Source organism: Gorilla gorilla, chromosome X (genome assembly GCF_029281585.2).
Source record: "Gorilla gorilla gorilla isolate KB3781 chromosome X, NHGRI_mGorGor1-v2.1_pri, whole genome shotgun sequence".
Lineage (NCBI taxonomy): Eukaryota > Metazoa > Chordata > Mammalia > Primates > Hominidae > Gorilla > Gorilla gorilla.
In genome coordinates, this window is record NC_073247.2 from 80,418,786 (window position 1) to 80,438,574 (window position 19,789).

The 19,789-nt window shown below is 48.4% G+C and overlaps 1 protein-coding gene across 1 annotated transcript in view; it reads left to right on the plus strand.

The window, feature by feature from the left end:
• The first annotated feature begins 202 nt into the window (after nucleotides 1-202).
• The window catches only part of STARD8 (StAR related lipid transfer domain containing 8), a 78,382-nt gene continuing 58,795 nt past the window's right edge, over nucleotides 203-19,789 (plus strand). The window contains exons 1-2 of the mRNA XM_063703286.1: nucleotides 203-447; nucleotides 18,303-18,336. Coding sequence (XP_063559356.1) covers nucleotides 403-447; nucleotides 18,303-18,336 — 79 coding nt within the window. The 5' untranslated portion in view covers nucleotides 203-402. The remainder of the gene's footprint in view (nucleotides 448-18,302; nucleotides 18,337-19,789) is intronic.

A 19,789-nucleotide genomic window follows, 5' to 3' on the forward strand; every position in this document is an offset into this window, starting at 1 on the left:
CAGGGGAGCCGGCAGGAGGGCCGGACACCCGGAGCCAGGGAACTGTAATGTTCAGGGAATTTCAATTGGCATTGCTGTCCCGTTCCAGCCAACTGGCTAACGGTGCCGAGTTTGAATCAGTGACCCGCCTCCTGGTCCCTCCTCCTTAGCCGGCCTCTCTCCCTCCCTCCTTTTTTCCCTCCCTCGGTGGCCTTCCAGGAGGCGGGAGGCGCCCGCTGTCGAGGCAGCTGAGCCCCGGCAACCGCTGCTCTCTGCCTCTCCCCTCGCGGGGCCGGCTCATGGAGCGCAGGGCCCGGGCTGGCTCTCGCAGAGCCCCGGGCCTCTTTTAGCCTCGTCCCCAGAGAGGGAGGAGCCGGTGCCCGGCACAGCCCCGCCGGCCCTAGAAGCTCCCCACGCGCCACCATGCCTCTGCTGGACGTTTTCTGGTCTTGTTTCAGGAAGGTGAAGGTAAGTGACCGGCCAGCCCCAGCCCATCCCGCTGCTCAGGGGGGAAGGAGGCAGATGTGGACCACTGCGCACCAGCTGGGAAAACGGACCAGACGGGCTTCTGAGACTACCTGAGGCTCTCGGAGTTAGAAAGGCTTGGGTTCAAGTCTCGCCTTTGTCACTTAACCAGTTCTGTGACCTTCTGTTGCATTCCCATACAAACAAGTCTGCTAGTTGGCTCTTTTTAATAAAACTCGCCTCTGTTGCTTCCTGGATCTTGCCACAAAGGCAAGATACTTAACCTCTCTGAACCTCAGTTTCCTCTCAGCTTTAGAATGAGGACCATAGTAACACCAACCTTACGGGGTGACGAGATTGGTGTTATTGTTTACATAGCAAATGTATGCAAATCCAGGAGATAATGTGTGTAAGCTTCCTAGCAGGATGCCTGGTGTGGAGCATCCACACAAACAATGGTATCTATTATTATTATTATTATTATTATTATTATTAATTTCTATCCATATATATAAAAGCACATACTCTGTGCTAGGCACCACTGGAGCTACACAAAGACAAAAAAGGGCTGGACACAGTGGCTCACGTCTGTAATCCCAGCATTCTGGGAGGCCGAGGTGGGAGGATCACTTGAGGTCAGGGGTTCAAGACCAGCTTAGGCAACATAAGGAGACCCCCATCTCCATTTTTTAAAAGAAGACAAAGAAGGACATGGCTTTTGTCCTTAAAGAGAATATAAGAAAAGTGACAAATATTTACCAGGTACCTACTGTATGCCAGACATTGTGCTAAATAGTCAGTTTGTCAGTAAATATTTGTTGAGTGTCTACTATATCCTGGCCATGGGGGATACATGAGCACAGCCGAACCCACAAGTGTGTGTAAAGCATGATTCTACTCTCAAGAACCAAGAAACTAATATTTATTTAGTATCCACTATGTACCAGACCTAGGCACTTTTAATTCATTCATGTGGCAGTGATCTTCAGCACAACCCATTGTTTTCCTGCTTTTATAGATAGGGAAAGGACACTGTGAATAGTTAAGAAATATTTACAAGGTTGCTCAGATATGACTGGCAGAGCTGAGATCTGAGCTCCTAAGTCCATGCCTTTCTTGACACTGTGTGGTTTCCCACAGTCCAACCCGGTAGAAAGACTTTCAAATGACTAGCCTGACTGTAAGACAGGATGAAAGAATGCTGGGACCTTTGGGAAGGAAAGATCCATTCCACTGGGAGGGACTTGGAGAGGTTTCACAGGAGGTCACATTTGGGCTGAGCCTGAGGCTTAAAGGAAGAGAAGAGTTTGTCAGTCCAAAAGTGGGGGAAGGGCATTCCAGGCATGCCTGGCAGAGGGAACTTCGTGAGCTAGAGTTTGGAGGCAGTCAAATGGTAGTGGGCTGGGGGAAAGGCTTCTTTCGTGATGTGGCTCAAATGTAGGGTTAGAGGGGATAGGAGCTTGAGAAAGGGAAGCAGAGACTACTTCCCAAAGGGTTTGGAATTAATCTGTGGATTCATGGTCCTCACCTAGTAGGGGTCCTGAATGAGATTTTTCAACCATCTGTGGTGGAATGAGAGAAAAGTAGGGATAATGTCGTGCAGTGTTCATAAAACTAAATTAATTCAACTCAAAGGACTATTCTTTATTTGGAGACTGTTGTGTCCTTCCTGTGGGGGTGGGGATTCAAATGATTTTTCTCCTACAAAATATGAGTGAGAAATTTTTTAAATGTCTGCCCTCAGCAAAATTACAAAGTTTGCGACATGCTGATTGTTTCCCTATTTATTTATTTAAGAACGCTTTCCTCATCCATGAAATCTGAAAGTCTGGTGGCTACTGTTTTGGGGAATAAGGGGCCGATTTCAGTATAATAGGGGTATAATTAAGTGGACGGTTTTAGAAAAAGCACTCCAGCAGTAGTGGGCAGGGATGGTGTGGAAGGGCCCAAGTGGAGATGCAGAGGCCAGGAAGGAGGCAGATGCAGTGGAAATAAGGATGGGAGAGGAAGAAATGATAGAGAGCTGGTTGGAACGATAACGACGAGGGAAGGGAAAAGTAAAGTGCCTTTGAGGTTTGACGCCCGAGAGGCACCTCTGTCCCCTACCCCAGTTAACTGTTCTAGGTGCTTGGCATGGATTTAAATCTCTTTGCACTCATTACCCCAACTTCTCAGATGCCCAGAAAACATGTCCTAACCCCTGTCAGCCTCTTAGAAACTGTTGGGCTAGGTTAAGAGCAGTGGCTCATGCCTATAATTCTAGCATTTTGGGAGGCCAATGTGAGAGGATTGATTGAGGCCAGGAGTTCCAGACCAGCCTGGGCAATAATGAGACCCTTTATGAAAAAAAAATTTGCTGGGCATGGTGATGCATAATGGACACCTATAGTCCCAGTTACTTAGGAGACTGAATTGGGAGGATTGCTTGAGCCCAGGAGTTCAAGGCTGCAGTGTGCTATGATTGCACCACTACACTCCAGCCTGGACTACAGAGCAAGATCCTATAGAAGAAGAAGGAGGAGGAGGAGGAGGAGGAGGAGGAGGAAGAGGAGGAGGGGAGGAGGAGGGGAGGAGGAGGAGGAGGGGAGGAGGAGGAGGAGGAGGAGGAGGAATAGTAATTATAGGTATGGTGTCACGCCTGTAATCCCAGCACTTTGGGATGCCGAGGCAGGTGGATCACTTGAGTCCAGGAATTCAAGACCAGCCTGGGCAGCATAGTAAGACTGTGTCTCTAGAAAAAAAAATTTAAAATTAGTCAGGCATGGTGATGCGTGCCTGTTTTCTCAGCTACTTGTGGGGCTGAGGCAGGAGGATGGCTGCAGTGAGCCATGATCGCACCACTGCACTCCAACCTGGCCATCAGACTAAGACTATGTTTCAAACAAAACAAAACAAAACAAAACAAAACAAAACAAAACAAAACAAAACAAAACAAAACTGGTGGGCTAGGACAGCCCCAAGAGAAGGTTGAAGATCTCTATCACGGGTCCCAGACGTTTGCGCACATTCACTTATGAGTGTGTTCACAGAGGACATACACGTGCATTTGTGCACATTCAACCCCACACACATATGCACAGGCACACCATTCAAGTGTGCATACACACGTACATAGAGACGAACACACATATACCCTGGCACAAACAGGCAAATGCACATGTACACACAGACAGTGCACATTCCTAGCATGATGTAGACTCACACACATATGCATGCATGCATATACAGAGGTAAGCACCCAGGCACATCAGATACATACCCTCCTATGCACAAGCATGAGGGACACACAGAGACACAGCCAGGTACATCTCCAAAAAGCCTGTAGACATACAAAAGCATGCACACGGCGTGAAGGTCCACATGCATGCACATGCATATGCACAGGTCTGTGGTTGCGCATGTCCTTGGCAGATGTGAATCAACACATGGCTGGATCTCAGGGCTAAGAGGCAGCCTGCCAGATCCACACACTTGGACTGCGTGCTCCCTTTTCCAATGCTGCTGCTTTGAGGCCCCAGTCAGAAAGGCAGGCTCTCTTGGCTCGGGAGCTCAGTCAAGGGCACGGGCTGCTGTGAGCCACCCTCCCTCTCTGAGCCAGGCCCCCTGAGTGCGGGAGACTGAGGGGTTTGAGGGGTGGGGAATGGCCGGGACAGATCCTGTCAGAGCTGAAAGGGCCCTCTCAGATCATCTTATTCAAACTTCTCATGGTCCTGATAGGGAAACCGAGCCCCTTCCCTCCCCCACCATATGGAGCCCTCCATCAGCTGAAGAGGTATGAGGAGGGGTGAAGCACACAAACTTGGGTTTCAATTCCACCCCACACCCACAGGCACACATACTAGCTGTGTGCCTTCGAGCAAGTCTTCTCTGAGCCTCAATTTCCTTGTTTGCAGAATGACACTAATCAGTGCCTGCCTCACAGAAATGCCACGAACATTTGGTGGGTGGGTTAAGTCTTTTTTTTTTTTTTTTGACCAAGTCTCGCTCTGTTGCCCAGGCTGGAGTGCAGTGTCTGCTCATTGCAACCTCCACCTCCCAGGTTCAAGCGATTCTCCTGCCTCAGCCTCCTGAGTAGCTGGAATTACAGGCGCCCGCCATCACGCCCAGCTAATTTTTTTTTTTTTTTTGTATTTTTAGTAGAGACAGGGTTTCACCGTGTTGGCCAGGCTGGTCTCGAGCTCCTAACCCTAAGTGATCAGCCCGCCTTGGCTTCCCAAAGTGTGGGAATTACAGGCGTTAAGTCACCACGCTCGGCAAGGCTGTGTCTTTAAAGTGCCTGACATGGAGTAGGTGGTCAATACACATGATTTGTTGGAAGCAGCTTCCGAAACTGTGTACTAGAGGCACTACAGCAAAGAATGAGGGTTATTCTATATTTGAAAATTCCAGGGTTAGGGTCTCAGGTCCAGTCTGCTCCTTTGCCACAACTCCTCAGCCCTCTACTTTGACTATGCCTGGGTCTAGGAACAGAAGTGATCCATTTGGGAGATGAAGGCTGACACCCCAGAAGCTAGGGATGGTGGGCAGGTGGCAAAAGGCCAGGCCAGGGCTCAGGATTGCTTTGAGCTGCTCTTGTGTTAGGGGCAGCCAAGGGACAAGACGTTTAAGTGTGAGATGAACCCAGTATAAATAGTCCAATACGTGTTTGCTGTGTCTTCCCCTGGAGGCCAGTCAGGGCCCGGAAGGCATCGATGGCCCCTTGGTACAACCAAGCATGCATGAGTCAGTTTCTCACCCGCTCCCCCGCAACACACAGCCACACACCCCACACTCCACACACACGAAACACACACCACACACACACCACAAACGCATCACACCACACACACACCACACACCACACACACACACCACACTCCCCCCCACACACACCACACACACCACACACACACACACCACACACCACACACCACACACACACACCACACTCCCCCCCACACACACCACACACACCACACACACACACACCACACACCACACACACACCCCACACACCCCACACACCACACACCCCCCACACACACCACACCCCCCCACAAACACCCCCCACACACCACACCCCACACACACACACACCACACACACCACACCACACACACACACCACACACACCACACACACACCACACACACCACACACACCACACCACACACACACATCACACACCACACACCACACACACAACACAGTACACACACACACCACACACACACCACACCACACACACCACACACCACACACTACACACACACACCACACACCACACACACACCACCACACACACACCCCCCACACACCACACACCACACACACACCACACCACACACACCACACACCACACACTACACACACACCACACACCACACACACACCACCACACACACACCCCCCACACACCACACACCACACACACACACCACACCACACACACCACACACCACACACTACACACACACCACATACCACACACACACCACCACACACACACCCCACACACACCACACACCACACACACACATCACACACCACACACCACACACACCACACACACACCACACACCACACACACATCACACCAAACACACACACCACACACACACAACACAGCACACACACACCACACACACACCACACCACACACCACACACACACCACACCACACACACACACCACACACACACCACACACACACCACACACACACCACACCACACACACACACACCACACACCACACACACACCACACCACACACCACACACACACCACACCACACACACACACCCCTCACACCACACACACACCCCACACACACCCCCAAACACACAGCACACACACACACACCACACACCACACATACACCTCACACCGCACACACACACCCCCCACACCCCACACACACACCATACACACCACACACACCACACACACCACAGCACACACACACCACAGCACACATACACCACACACACCACACCACACACACACCACAGCACACATACACCACACACACCACACCACACACACACCATACACACCACACACACCCCCCAACACACCACACCATGCACACACCACACCACACATACACCACACACACCACACCACACACCACACGCCACACACACACACACCACACATCACACATACCACAAACACACACACCACATACACACACACACACACCACATACATACAGAACCATTTCTTTGATGTATCCTTTTGCCCCCTTCCAGCACTTAGCATGGTGTTATGCACATAAGGGGTGCCCGGAACACAAATCCTCCCTCATGTTACTCGGCTTCAGGTGGGCATATCAGGTCCTAGAGGGCACTGGCTTGGGAGGTGGGAAATCTGCCTGGAGCGCCATCTCAACCATGACCTCTGGATGACCTTGAGAGGGTCAATTCTCTCTCCTGTCCCTCAGTTCCCTCCTCTTATAGGTAGATAATCACACAATATCAGAGATGAAAAGGCCCTTGGAGGTCATCTATTCCTCTTTCTCTGTTCCTCTCTCCAAACTACCAGTGAGGAAACTGAGGCCCAGAGAGGGGAGAGATGTGGCCAAGGTCTCAGAGGGCATCAGGACACAGCGGATTCCAATGTGGTCTGTGTAATACACCATAATCTCCCTACTCGTTCTGTGGCAAAATCCAAACACAACTTGTCTCTGGTAAAATCTAAAAGCAGTACTGGGGGAATGTCTCTACACATGCCACACACACACATGCATACATGCACGTATGTGTTAACAACCCTGCCGCACCGACCCACAAGGCTTCTATGGGAGTTAAAGCAAATCATGGACAGACAGTCATGTGGACTGGGAAGGCTCATAGAGGTGAACCTCCCAGTCGTGGGCCAACATGGGATCCCATGCTTTTCACTAGGCACCATACTCACATACTTAGGTCACGCACATGAGTGTGTATGTGCACAAGGGCTTTCCTGAGCTCGCCCAGGCACACATTCTCAAGCACCATCTCCTGTGAATGCTCTCATCCAAGTATGCATGAGACTTCCATGTGGCTGCTCTTATACCTGGCTTCCCAGGCACCTGTTCATATGGGTGTGAGGTTTCACACCCCCTGTGCAGGCTCACATTCATGCACACACACACACACTTGCAAGTGAGGTGAGCATGCATCTTCCTTATGTGTGCTTGCCCACACCCCAGCCCCTCTCTGCCCCCAGGCCAGCTCTCAGCTTCCCAATCTGCCTAGGAGCAGCCTGGCAGGATATGGGGTGAACGTGTGACGATGATAGGGTGATTCAGCAATTTCACTCCCAGCCTCCAGGATGTCTCTCCTTTTTCATTCCTTTGCCCTTGTCATCCCAAGTAAGTCCAATTTGCCACATGCAGTGTGTATTTGTTGTGGAAGGGGCAGGAGGAGTATAGAGAATTCAGGGGTGCACATGAATGTGTACAAACTCCTGGGGCTGGAAAGGGACCTCAGAGACTCTTCGATGCCATCGCTACAGAGTTGCCTCTAGCACATCTTACCAAAAGAATGGCCAGACACTTGCACACCTCCAGTGACGTGGAGCTCACCACTTCCTCAGGTAGTCTCTTTTATCTCAGGACACTATTGCATATCCCTTCATCAGTCCGATGTGTGTGTGTGTGTGTCTGTCTGTCTGTGAATGGAAGTACTAATGTACATGTGCACATATGAGACAGTATATACAGCCAGCCACGTCTTAATTACTTGTTCCAAAGAAATAAATTATGACATAAGACTCTCAGGTCATGGTAAAACCACGTAGAGGGGGAAAGGCAAGGGCCTATACTCCATAGAAGGAAGGTTCACTCGCAGGGCCCTCTCTGCAGAGTTCCACAGCCCACTCAAATAACGTGTCAGCTGGGGGATAGGTATTGGCCCCCTACATGTGTGAAAAATTCAGACCGTGGATTGTCCCTGACATGGTTAATTGTAAGATGCCTAGATGCTGGACATGTGCTGTGTATCTTTGAGGCACAGGCCCATGGGCTAGAGCAAAATAATAAGTTGTGGTAAGGTTATTGGCATAGATGGAGCTCAAGAGAGTTGTGAGGTGGCTTCTGGGTGATCTAGGAAGCTTTCTGGGAGCAGTTTTTGGGACCAGAGTAGAAGGCAGCTTAGTGTTGCCAAAGGAGCACTGGACACAGAGTGAGACTGACCTGGATATTATGTCCACCTCTGCCACATCTAGGCTGAGTGCTCCTGGGCCTGTCACCTCTCTTCAGTGGATAAGACTTAATGGAGTTGCCAGCGAGATGATGTCTGTAAAAGCCTGTTACAAGGTAGATGCTCCATTGAATCTGAATCTGAAGGGATGATCTTTGGAAGAAAAGGGCAAGGAGTGTTTTCAAGGCAGAGTGAGGTTGGAGACATGTGAGGGAAGAGTCATAGATCCAAGGGACTTGTCCTGAGTGGAAGTGTTGGGAGTGAATGGAAATGGAAAGAGGAGGAAGAACAAGAGACTTTGAAATTTGTCTGTGGGAGTTTGAATTTCATGTTCTTGATGCAGTAAAAAGACCAAAACATCTACATGGAGTCAAGCCCTTCACCTATCTGAGCCACAACTTGCTAGCTGTGTTGACCATGAGAAAGTTACTTCGCCTTTCTCAAAAGAAGACATTTATGCAGCCAAAAGACACATGAAAAAATGCTCATCATCACTGGCCATCAGAGAAATGCAAATCAAAACCACGATGAGATACCATCTCACACCAGTTAGAATGGCAATCATTAAAAAGTCAGGAAACAACATCAGGAGAGGGTGTGGAGAAATAGGAACACTTTTACACTGTTGGTGGGACTGTAAACTAGTTCAGCCATTGTGGAAGACAGTGTGGCGATTCCTCAAGGATCTAGAACTAGAAATACCATTTGACCCAGCCATCCCATTACTGGGTATATACCCAAAGGATTATAAATCATGCTGCTAATAAAGACACATGCACACGTATGTTTATTGTGGCACTATTCACAATAGCAAAGACTTGGAACCAACCCAAATGTCCATCAATGATAGACTGGATTAAGAAAATGTGGCACATATACACCGTGGAATACTATGCAGCCATAAAAAAGGATGAGTTCATGTCCTTTGTACGGACATGGATGAAGCTGGAAACCATCATTCTCAGCAAACTATCTCAAGGACAAAAAACCAAACACCGCATGTTCTCACTCATAGGTGGGAATTGAACAATGACAACACTTGGACACAGGAAGGGGAACATCACAGACCGGGGCCTGTTGTGGGGTGGGAGTAGGGGGGAGGGATAGCATTAGGAGATATACCTAATGTAAATGACGAGTTAATGGGTGCAGCACACCAACATGGCACATGTATACATATGTAACAAACCTGCACATTGTGCACAAGTACCCTAGAACTTAAAAGTATAATTAAAAAAGAAAAAAAGTTACTTCGCCTTTCTGAGCCTTAGTTTCTTGCTCCATAAAATGTAGATAATAGTACCCACCTTACATGGTTATTATGAAGCTCAAATGAGTTAATATGTATAAAGCTCTTAGAAAAGGGGCACATAGTAAGCATTGCTCATTTTTATTATTTGTACACTGGGGAGAATGATAACTCCTACCTTATAGGGCTGTAGTAAGGATCAAATGAGAATGATCCCAAAGCCTGTTGAGATGTTTATTTGTTGTTATCTTGGACAAAACGTGTGTGGGGGGGGGGTGGTTTCCTTAGGCTGAGAATAGCCTTAAGTAATTCATTCTTTCACTAGTTCAACCAAGCAATATTTATTCAGGGCCTACTATGTGCCAGACACTGTGTTAGGTCTTGAGGAGATAGGTAATGGTGAGCAAAACTGCTGTAGGTCCTCATCTCATGCAGCTTACGGTCTAGTGGATACAAAATGAGTTTTTCACACTCAACCCCCAAGTGCCCTGTTGGTGGGCACGATTGATTTAGTCCAGAAAATTTCAGTATATGAAACTGTTCAATGCGTTAACAGTTTTAGTTAATCTAGAACCTGTGATTGGCGATCCCACCTAGTCCTTAAGGCAAAGGGATAGCCATGCTGAAGTGTGAGTAATTCCTGCAACAGCAAAGTCTGGAACAATCTTAGGCTCAGCCTGGAAATGGGGATGGGGACCCCTCTGCCAAATTTGCCTGATCCGAAGCTCCTAACCCTTGCCCCATCAGCACAACTGGTGTGATTTACTCGAGTCATGTGAGATTGGATAATATTTGTTCTCGGGGGTGGAAGAGATGGGGATGAGCATTGGGAAGGTGAGATGGGGAGAAGGAAGCAAGGCTTCAACTCTGACTTAAGTCTCTTCAGATACAGATTCTTACTTTGCTTTTAGCTTCTTTGATGCCAAAAGGTGTACAAGTGGGAGGTCCCGGCGGGGTGGAGGATATACTTCTTATGGCTATGGTGGAGGTTGGGGGAGGCAAAAATGAGTTGGAAGAGGCTGCAGATTGGCAATACCAGACTTCTCTTTTACCCCCAAAGACTAGAGAAAGTTAGAACTAATACTAGCTAATATTTGCACTTGATCTTAGCCAAGAGGTTGGAAAGTGATACTAGCTAGTATTTGTAGAGCACATACTATGTGGTGTACACTGTTCGAAACCCTCCACATATATTAACTCATTTCACCATCACAATAATCCTGCAAGGCAAGCTATCATTGTCATCATCCTCATTTTACTGAAACACAGAAAGGTTTAGAAATTTATCCAAGATTACACAGCTATTAAGTGGTGAATTGGGGATTTTTAACCCAGGTAATCTAGTTTCAAAGTCCACTATGTTCATGTAATCTGTGCTGCGTTTCTCCACCTATAAAATGAGGAGGCTGGATTGGTTTATCTCTGAGTCTTTCCAGCTCTGACAGTCTCATTATATTTCACATATACTTCTATGAACTTCCAGGCCAAATGAAAAAAAAAATGCTGCTCCCAAATGTCAGTGATTTCCACTAAAGTCCCTCGGGAGGAGAGTGGGGAGCCCAGGCTCAGGGAAAAGAGCCGACACTGGAGCTTGGTCTTCCCAGCAGCCTCTAGGGCCTGAGAACAGCTGGGGACCTGGGAAGCTCTGGGAGCCAGGGCCCAGCCTGCATTTCCAAGTCACTTGTAACAATAACAAGGAGCAGCAGCTCAGGCAGCCTCTGCTGGGATTTGGGGTCAGAGGTTTCACAGTGGGTGGAGGAACAGAGCTCCTCAACTCCATCCCTCTGGGCAGCCCTTGAGCTGTTGCTGCTGCTGCTGTCAGGGCCCTTAGAGTCCAGGTCGATCAGCAGTTCCAAGGCTGAGGCTGCCAAGGGGCAGGGGAAAGGAAGTCCTGCACTTGGGGAATCGGAGTTGAGGCCCTGGAAATGGATGCAGGCTGACTTTCCCTGGCCCTTTCCTCTACCTTGGGTTGGTTGCCTTCTGGGAGCTGGAGAGAAGAATGTAGTATGATGATATAATGTCATAGATGGAAATAGGACACTGATCTAACAGCCCAGGTTCTGCCTCCTCTTCTCTTCTCTAAGCCTCACTTTCCTTACCTACAACATGGGGAGAATATTCCCCACTTCATAATTGATTGTGATGATGACCTATGTGAAAAGGCCTGCCACACAATGGGTGCTCAGTAAATATGAGTTGAATGTAAAGATAGTTGATTGATTGCTCTAGGTGACCCTGGGCCCATAGCTTGGACTGTTTTTTCATCTATAAAATGAGAAAACATTTTTACCTGCCATTCCCTTCATTCCCTGGCTGAGGAGAGCCTAGAACTGGGGACATCCTGTGGAAGTGAAAGGACAGTAGAAAACACAGATGCGACTACCCTCAGGGTCAGGAAGTGGGTTGTTTAGGCAATTTCCTCATTCCTTCTATTCCCGCCCCTGCTCCCACCCCTGGTCAGACTAGTTTAGAGTCTGGAAAAGAAGCTCCATCCCACACTGGAATCCCCGTGTCTCTCTCCTCCAGCCCCTTCCTACACTCACCCTTATAGGGCGCCTCTCCCGGAAAGACTCCGAAGTTCTGGGCAGGAAGGAGGGTCCCTGTTGGCTGGTGAGAAAGTCAAGTCTTTGGGATATTACATTCCTGAGATTATCCAGAGAACCCCTGGGGGTTGCAGCTGCTGCTGACTCTCCTCCCTGGCCCTACTCTTGGCCTGCTGTGGACGTGAGGACAGTAGGGCCCAAGGCAGGAGAAAGATTGGGGGAAAGGTTCAAAGGCAAAGATTCAGGCCTGGAGCAGCCCTGCAGGCCAGGTGAGGAGTCAGGATGGGGCAGGAGGAAAGGATGTCCTGGCAGCACTGGCAGGAAGGAATTAAGGGGAAAAGCGTCCAAGGGAGTAGGAATTTTTGCCAAGGGGAGACTTATAAAACCATCAGCATTCCTGAGGCTATAGGTTGGGGGCCCTTTTCGGGGGTGGATGAGTAGGTATTAGATCACAGTCATCCTGGTGGATAGAGATGGAAAGTCAGGCTTTCTGAGAGGCCTTCTGTGAGGCCCACATACTCCAAGCCAGTGTGGGACAGCTTGCACCCTTGGGGGGAGACAGAGGGGAGGTAGGTGTTCTGGGGGTTCCTCAGGAGGCTGTCCCAGACTCTGAGTTCTATAAAAGCCTTCTAGAATTTATTGCTTCCATTGCTCTTTCCCAGCTGGAACAATCCTCATCCTCTCCTTTGTGATAGAAGACTAAGAATTGTCAGGCACCCACCTCTCATTAGGTAACAAGTCTGAAGCCCAGCAAAGAATTGGTCAAAGGTACAGGGTCAAGCGCAGAATGCCTGTGTCAGTCAGTCCTTCTTGAAACCAGCTCTCCTCTGCCCTTTTCAGGAACAAGATTGGCATCCTCCAGGGCTGTAGCACCCCATCCCCAGCAGACATCACATCCCGAACATGAGCATATGTCTCCAGGTCATTGACATGGGGTTTAAAAGTGGCACCGTGACACCAGTACTCCAACTTAGGACCTGGTGGCAGGCTCAATTGAGCTTCAGCCCACATACCATCCTCCATCTCTACTCAGCTGTCTCTGAACTGTGAACTGCTCTAAGAAACCAGCCTGTGTCTAATCGACCCCTGTGTCCTGCGACAACCTGGCTCAACACAGCCCCTATTCTAGACCTAGCCTAGAGAAAGTTTGCCAAGTGCATAGAACACACATGGACTCCCATGCACGTACAAGTGGCCAAAGCCACTGCACCCACCTTCCAGCTGAGAGACCCCAAGAGAGAGGAGTCAGCTCCAGAGGGCTCATGAGAGCCTGCTTTCCACAGTGGCCATGGTCTGTGCTGGCAAAACTCAGGATAGGCCTGGGGGCGGTGAGAGCCCACTCTGGAAGAAGGGAGGGCCAAGCTGTGAATAGGGCTCTGTGTGGCCCGGCTGAGAAGGCTGGGGGAGGCTGGAATGTGAAGAACGTGCTCTCATGACTGTGGCCCTAGGCCTGGGTCTATGCACAGGACTGGCTAGGAGTGAGGGGTGGGGGTGTTGGAGGTGGTTAGGGAAGGAAGGGAGAGGTGGGGCAGAGAAACCAGGCAAGGCAAGGAAAAAAAGTCTCTCCAGACATCTCCTCAGATACCAGGGCAAGGGCTGGTCCTAGAGCCTGGAGGCTGAGCAAAGAGGATGCTGGGGAGAGTGAGCTCCATCCCAGCCACTTGTGGCTGAGGATGGCCCGGTTCTGGACAAAGCTTGTCCGTAGCCTTTGCAGCTTGTCTCCAAACTACACCTCTCAGACCTCCCTACTTCTCACCCAGCAACCATCTTTCTGTTTTTATCCTCCTTTTGGCTCTGGCTTTCTCATTTGCACTCTTTCAACGTGTTTCCCTTTTCTCTGAAAAAACTCATGATCTGCCTTTTATTTTTGCCTGGCAACTGTATCTCCCACTAGACTGAGAGCTCCTCCAGGGCAGGAATCACATCTGCTTTTGTTCATGTTTGCATCTGCAGGTCTACCCCAGTGCCTAGTGGACTGCTCAGAGCAGATGCTCCACAGACCTTTTTGAATTCAACAGGTCTAAGGGGAAATTCATTACAACAGGAAGATTTCCCCCCGTATACCCCCAAAATCACTTTTTCCTCTGTTCCTGACTTCAGTTAATAGCACCACCATCCACCCAGTTACCAGGACAGAAACACTGGGGTCATCCTTGATTCCTCTCTTATCTTCCCACATCCTATCATTTACTTTGGTTCTACCATGTAAATTGTCTATATATTGGTCCCCTTCTTCCTATCCTAAAGACCACTGCCCAACCCAGAACCTTACCACTAACTCTAGTCTCCCTTTCTTTTTCCTTCTTTCTTTTCCTTCCTTCCTTCCTTCCTTCCTTTCTTTCTTTCTTTCTTTCTTTCTTTCTTTCTTTCTTTCTTTCTTTCTTTCTTTCTTTCTTTCTTTCTTTCTTTCTTTCTTTCTTTCCTTCTTCCTTCTTTTTGGAGTTTCGCTCTTGTTGCCCAGGCTGGAGTGCCATGGCGTGATCTCAGCTCACTGCAACCTCCGCCTCCCGGGTTCAAGTGATTCTCCTGCCTCAGCCTCCTGAGTAGCTGGGATTGCAGGCATGTGCCACCACGCCCAGCTAATTTTTTGTATTTTTAGTAGAGACAGGGTTTTTCTATGTTGGTCAGGCTGGTCTTGAACTCCCGACCTCAGGTGATCCACCCGCCTTGGCCTCCCAAAGTGCTGGGAGGCCACTGTGCCAGGCCTCTGGTCTCCCTTTCTCTAGTTTTGCCTAAGCCCCCCATTCCCAATCCATCCTTCACTCAACAGTTAGAGTAACATTCTGAAACATAAATCTGACTATGTTACCTCTCTGTTTAGGCCCCCTCAATGGCTCTCCATTGGGCTCTAGATAAAGTCTCAAGTTCTTAAGATGACCTATAAGGCCCTTCGTGATCTGGCCCCTAACCTGCTGCTTCAGATTCATTTCCCACTCTCTGTCTGGCACTCTGCTCTCCAGCTAGACCAAGGTCCTGAATGTGACAGTTCTGGGAAATGAGATGAACAGACGGGTGGGACAAACCACAGGCTTTGATAGATCCTCATCCTTTTCTAGTCTCTCCCTTCTACCTGCCAGGCTCTTTGCCCCCTTGTCTTCTTGATGAACAACTGCTTAGCTTTCAAGACCTGTTCTAAACACTACTTCCTTCATGAGGGTCCTTATGACAATGTGCCCCCACTCCCAGCAACAAATTACTCCCTCTGCTCAGTTCCACAAGCCTTTATACTTTCCAATAGCACTCACATTGAATTGTGATGATTTGTGCATGTAATCGACTCCCCCTCTGAGCTGAGAGTTCATCAAGGGCAGGGAATATGTCTGATCTATATGAATCCCTGAGTACCTAGCACAGGACTTAGCTCTGAGGAGGTACCTAATGAATGACTGAATAAAGGAATATATGAATGAATGACCCACTGGATGAGAAGATTGTCACCACTAATCCTGGTCTTCTTCTAGAGTGGCTGTCTTTATAACTTTTGGATTCTTGGCCTCTGGGTTCAGAACCTCCAAATCAGAGGGATATGTTCTACAACAAGGAAACAAAAAGGGCCTTCACTTTGTAGCAGAAATCTTTGATGTAAAAGTTCATATGCTATCTTCCCCTGTAAGTCGTTCAGCTACCAAAATAGCATCAAGATTAAGGTCAAAAGCAGAGTGGGACTCATGGGCCTGATCCAATCCAGGTTATTCTGGACCTCAGAGAGAAAAAAATAGAGTGCCATAAAATTGGGAGCCCTATTGATCTCAAGCATAGACTTGGTTCTGACATTTACCTTGACCTTGAGCAAATCATTTCACTTCTGTGCCCCATTTGCCTTATGTGTCACATGAAGATAATAAAATCTACCATGCAGGATGGTTGTAATGGCCAAAGAAGGTCACTCATTTGCAACCTATAAATCCCTAAATTTAAGGCCTACTTATTTCCTGAACTATCTGTAATTCTGTTAAAACTATGATGGGTTAGGCTGGTAGGGTGGGGGAGTAGGAGATTTAATAGGACCAGGGCATAGAGTACAGTCTGTCCCACCCATCAGTTCATCTCTTAATTTCCAAGAACTGTCACATTTAAGACCTCACAGGGGCCTGCTTTGTCCTTCTCTTCTACTCTCTCACCCTTTCTCATTCTTCTTTCCTCCCCCTTTGTCTACACTGAGAATTATATTGACTTGCTTAATCATAGTTCCACTTTGTAGCTTTGTAGCAAACTTTCATATCTGTCGCTATTGGTCTTTCTCCTCTGGTCACGCCGATCTCATTCTAGAACTTTTTATCTCCTTCACACTAACATCCCTCGAGAGTCCTGCCAGTGAACACTTGGGAGGACATCCCCCATCCCTCCTCTCTCTTGTGGCCAATTGTGGGCTACGAGGGTGGATCAGACCTTTAGTCATTTTAGGGTAATCTAAGGCTGAGACAAATCTTCTAGGATTAGGAAGCATTGTGGTCAAGTGTCTGCACCTGGTATGGCAGTCATTGTGCAGAGGGTAAGAGATAGACACATACTATGGCAACTGTTTTCCTGATAACCACTTGGTTGGTTTAGAGGCTGGCTGTGTAAAAGGAGAACAGGCAAGAAGACCCTTCTACCTCTAAGAGGTACCCTTCTTTCCTTCCTTCTTTCTTTTCTCTCCTCCTTAACTATTGAATGCATGTCTCTACAACTACCATTTTAGCCCAAGCCACTGACATTGTTTGCCTGAACTACTGCAAAAGCCTCCTAACAGATCTCCCCACTTCCACCCTGGCTCTACAATCCACTTCCTACCCAGCAGCCAGAGTGACCTTTTGAAGGTAGAAATCAGATCTTGTCATTCTCCTGCTCTATATCCACCAATGGCTGCCTACTGTAATTTGAATCAAAGTCCAAATCCTTACCCTGGCCTTCAAAGCCTCTCATAATTTGGCCTTCGTTTCTCTCTTCACCATCCGCCTGAAATGCTCTTCACCTAGCTCTTCACATTGCTGACAACTTCTTGCCATCTGGGTCTCTGCTCAAAGTTCAGCTCTTTAGAGAGACCCCTCAGGCCACCTCTCTATCCCCCCTACTCAATCACTCTCTACCTCATCCTGTCTTTAAAAGTTTCTCCTTCTTGGTTCTTAGTGATGCCTGAAATTTCCTTATTTCTTTGTTTACTTATTTATTGTTTGTCTCTTCCTACTAAGAGTTCAGCTGCATAAGGATCTCATCTGTCTAGATCACTGCTATATCCTTAGCATCTAGCATAGTGCTCTGAAGGGCACTGGTACTGTATAAATATTTGTTGAATGCATGAATTTATAGAGTGCTTAATCATTTTAAAAAGTGCCTTTATGTACGTTAATTTGTCACAAAGCCTGTGAAGTCGGGATTATTGCTTTCCTAGTCTTATGAATGCAGACGCTGAAGCTAAAGAGGTTATGAGTGATGTTCAATGTCACATAATCAGTAAGCAGGGGAAGGTGACCCTGAACTTGGGCTCTCCAATTCTGAATACTGCCCTTGCCACCAACACATCCTGTTTCTAGCTTTGTTGATGCTATACCAAGGATGGTATGTGCCAAGCAAATGTTGACTTATTCTTTAATAATCTTTCTTATCAGGCCTCGGAACAGTACTGTGAGCTGTGGCAGAGTGTCTCCAATCCCCTGACCTGGGGGCCTTCTCCATTCAGGGAGAGTGAAGTGAACCAGCAGGATCAGCCATGGGGTAGCAGAAAGTACAGTTGTGTGGAGTGGGCAGCCAGGAGTCTGGGTCTGGGCTCCACTTTGCTCCTTACTTCATTTTCCTTTTCTTTGGACCTCCATGTGTCTTTCTGTAAAACGGGTAGATCGAACTTGCTAACTTTAAGATCGCTTTCAGTTTGGATATTGCATCTCTGCAATGCCTTGACTTCTTCTCTGTTTCTTTTGCAGTGCTTCCCATTGCTGCAGGTGAAGAAGAATGCTGGTAAGTACACGAGGTGGGCATTGCAAGTGGCATACAAAGAGACTGAGCTTCTCAGTAGTCCTCATGGGGCAGCCGATCAGGTCCCTGGGCAGCAGAGCCAACGGCCGAGATGCAAAAGCCGGAGACATCCTCTCTGTCTCCCTCCACTGGGCATTTGCTGTCCTCCTCGGGCCCTGCTTTTTGGCTCACGTGCAGAGCCTCTTTATTTCTCAGCCGGAGGTTTTGCTCTTGTCAGAGAGCCAGGGGAGGACTTCCCTCCAGAGCTTTCAGCAAGTGGCAGCCACTCATATACTTCCCTTGTTCTCAAATGCCTTCTTTCCACTGGGAAGTGTATTAGGGGTGGGAGATGCCTCAGGAGAGAAAACAGGTAAGTGGAGGGTAAAGGAAGGAGACTTGGAATTTGGGGTTCAGTGTCTGTTATATTCCCAGCACTTGCTTTATCTAGAAGGCTTCCAACAGCAGGTAGGCTTTGGAGTTCATTAGACTGAGGTGATATATGTAGCCTTTTCCTTTTGCTCTCTCACAAGTTTCTGTGAGCCCAACTTCCCATCTTCCTGGTGCCTCTGGTGTCCTACTTGGGTGTGGATAAGTGGATGGCATACTGGGAGCAACTACCTTCCATTGAGAAGGATACAGTTGTCTAGAGAGGGATAACAGCTTTGTGGAGGAAGAGAAAGAAGGCTACTGGCCAGGGAAGAGTTTGGTGCTGGAGCCTGAACTCCTGGTATCAGCTGGGCTTTGCTAAGGTCATCGAGGCCATCCTCCTGGCTCTAGCCTGACTTCAGCCATTCCCATTGGCTCCAATTTTTCATCAGGATGAGCTCATGACTTGAATGAGCATAGCTTCCAGGAGACAGTTAGGATTGGGGTTGCCAAAACAGAAAGGCATCAATTAACAAGTGGCATGCTAAGGGCCTGTGCAAGACATCTTGGGAAGACGTTGGAAGAGACAACCAGAACCCTTACTAATGAGGACCTTCCAAAGTAGTTGGAGCTGGTTTGGGTGAATCACGCCAGGATGCAGAGAGAGGATTCTAGTGACTTCCCAAGGACGTTTCCATCTTATGACTCTGAGTTTTTGGGTGGTGGCTGCTACAAAACAAGAACTGATAGGTGAGGGGTTTATTTGCATTGCCATGACAGCAGAGAAGAGAGGATTTATTTTGAAACAGGAACACTGCTTTGATCAGCATACAGCATACATCTGCTTCTCCACTTCCCCACCCTGCCTTTCCCCGTCATCATCATTCCAAGGCTTCTTGCTGCGCAGTTTCTGCTTTGCAACAGAGACTTCTGAGGGCACAAGGTCTGTGCACTGCCCATACTAGGGGAAGGACACACTTCTCCATTTCAGAGACACCAGCTGCAAAGGCTAAAAGAAACCCCTCAGGCCCTGAAATAGTGACCCCTTAGATGAATGCACCCCCAGCTGCCAAGTTACTTCTTTAGAATA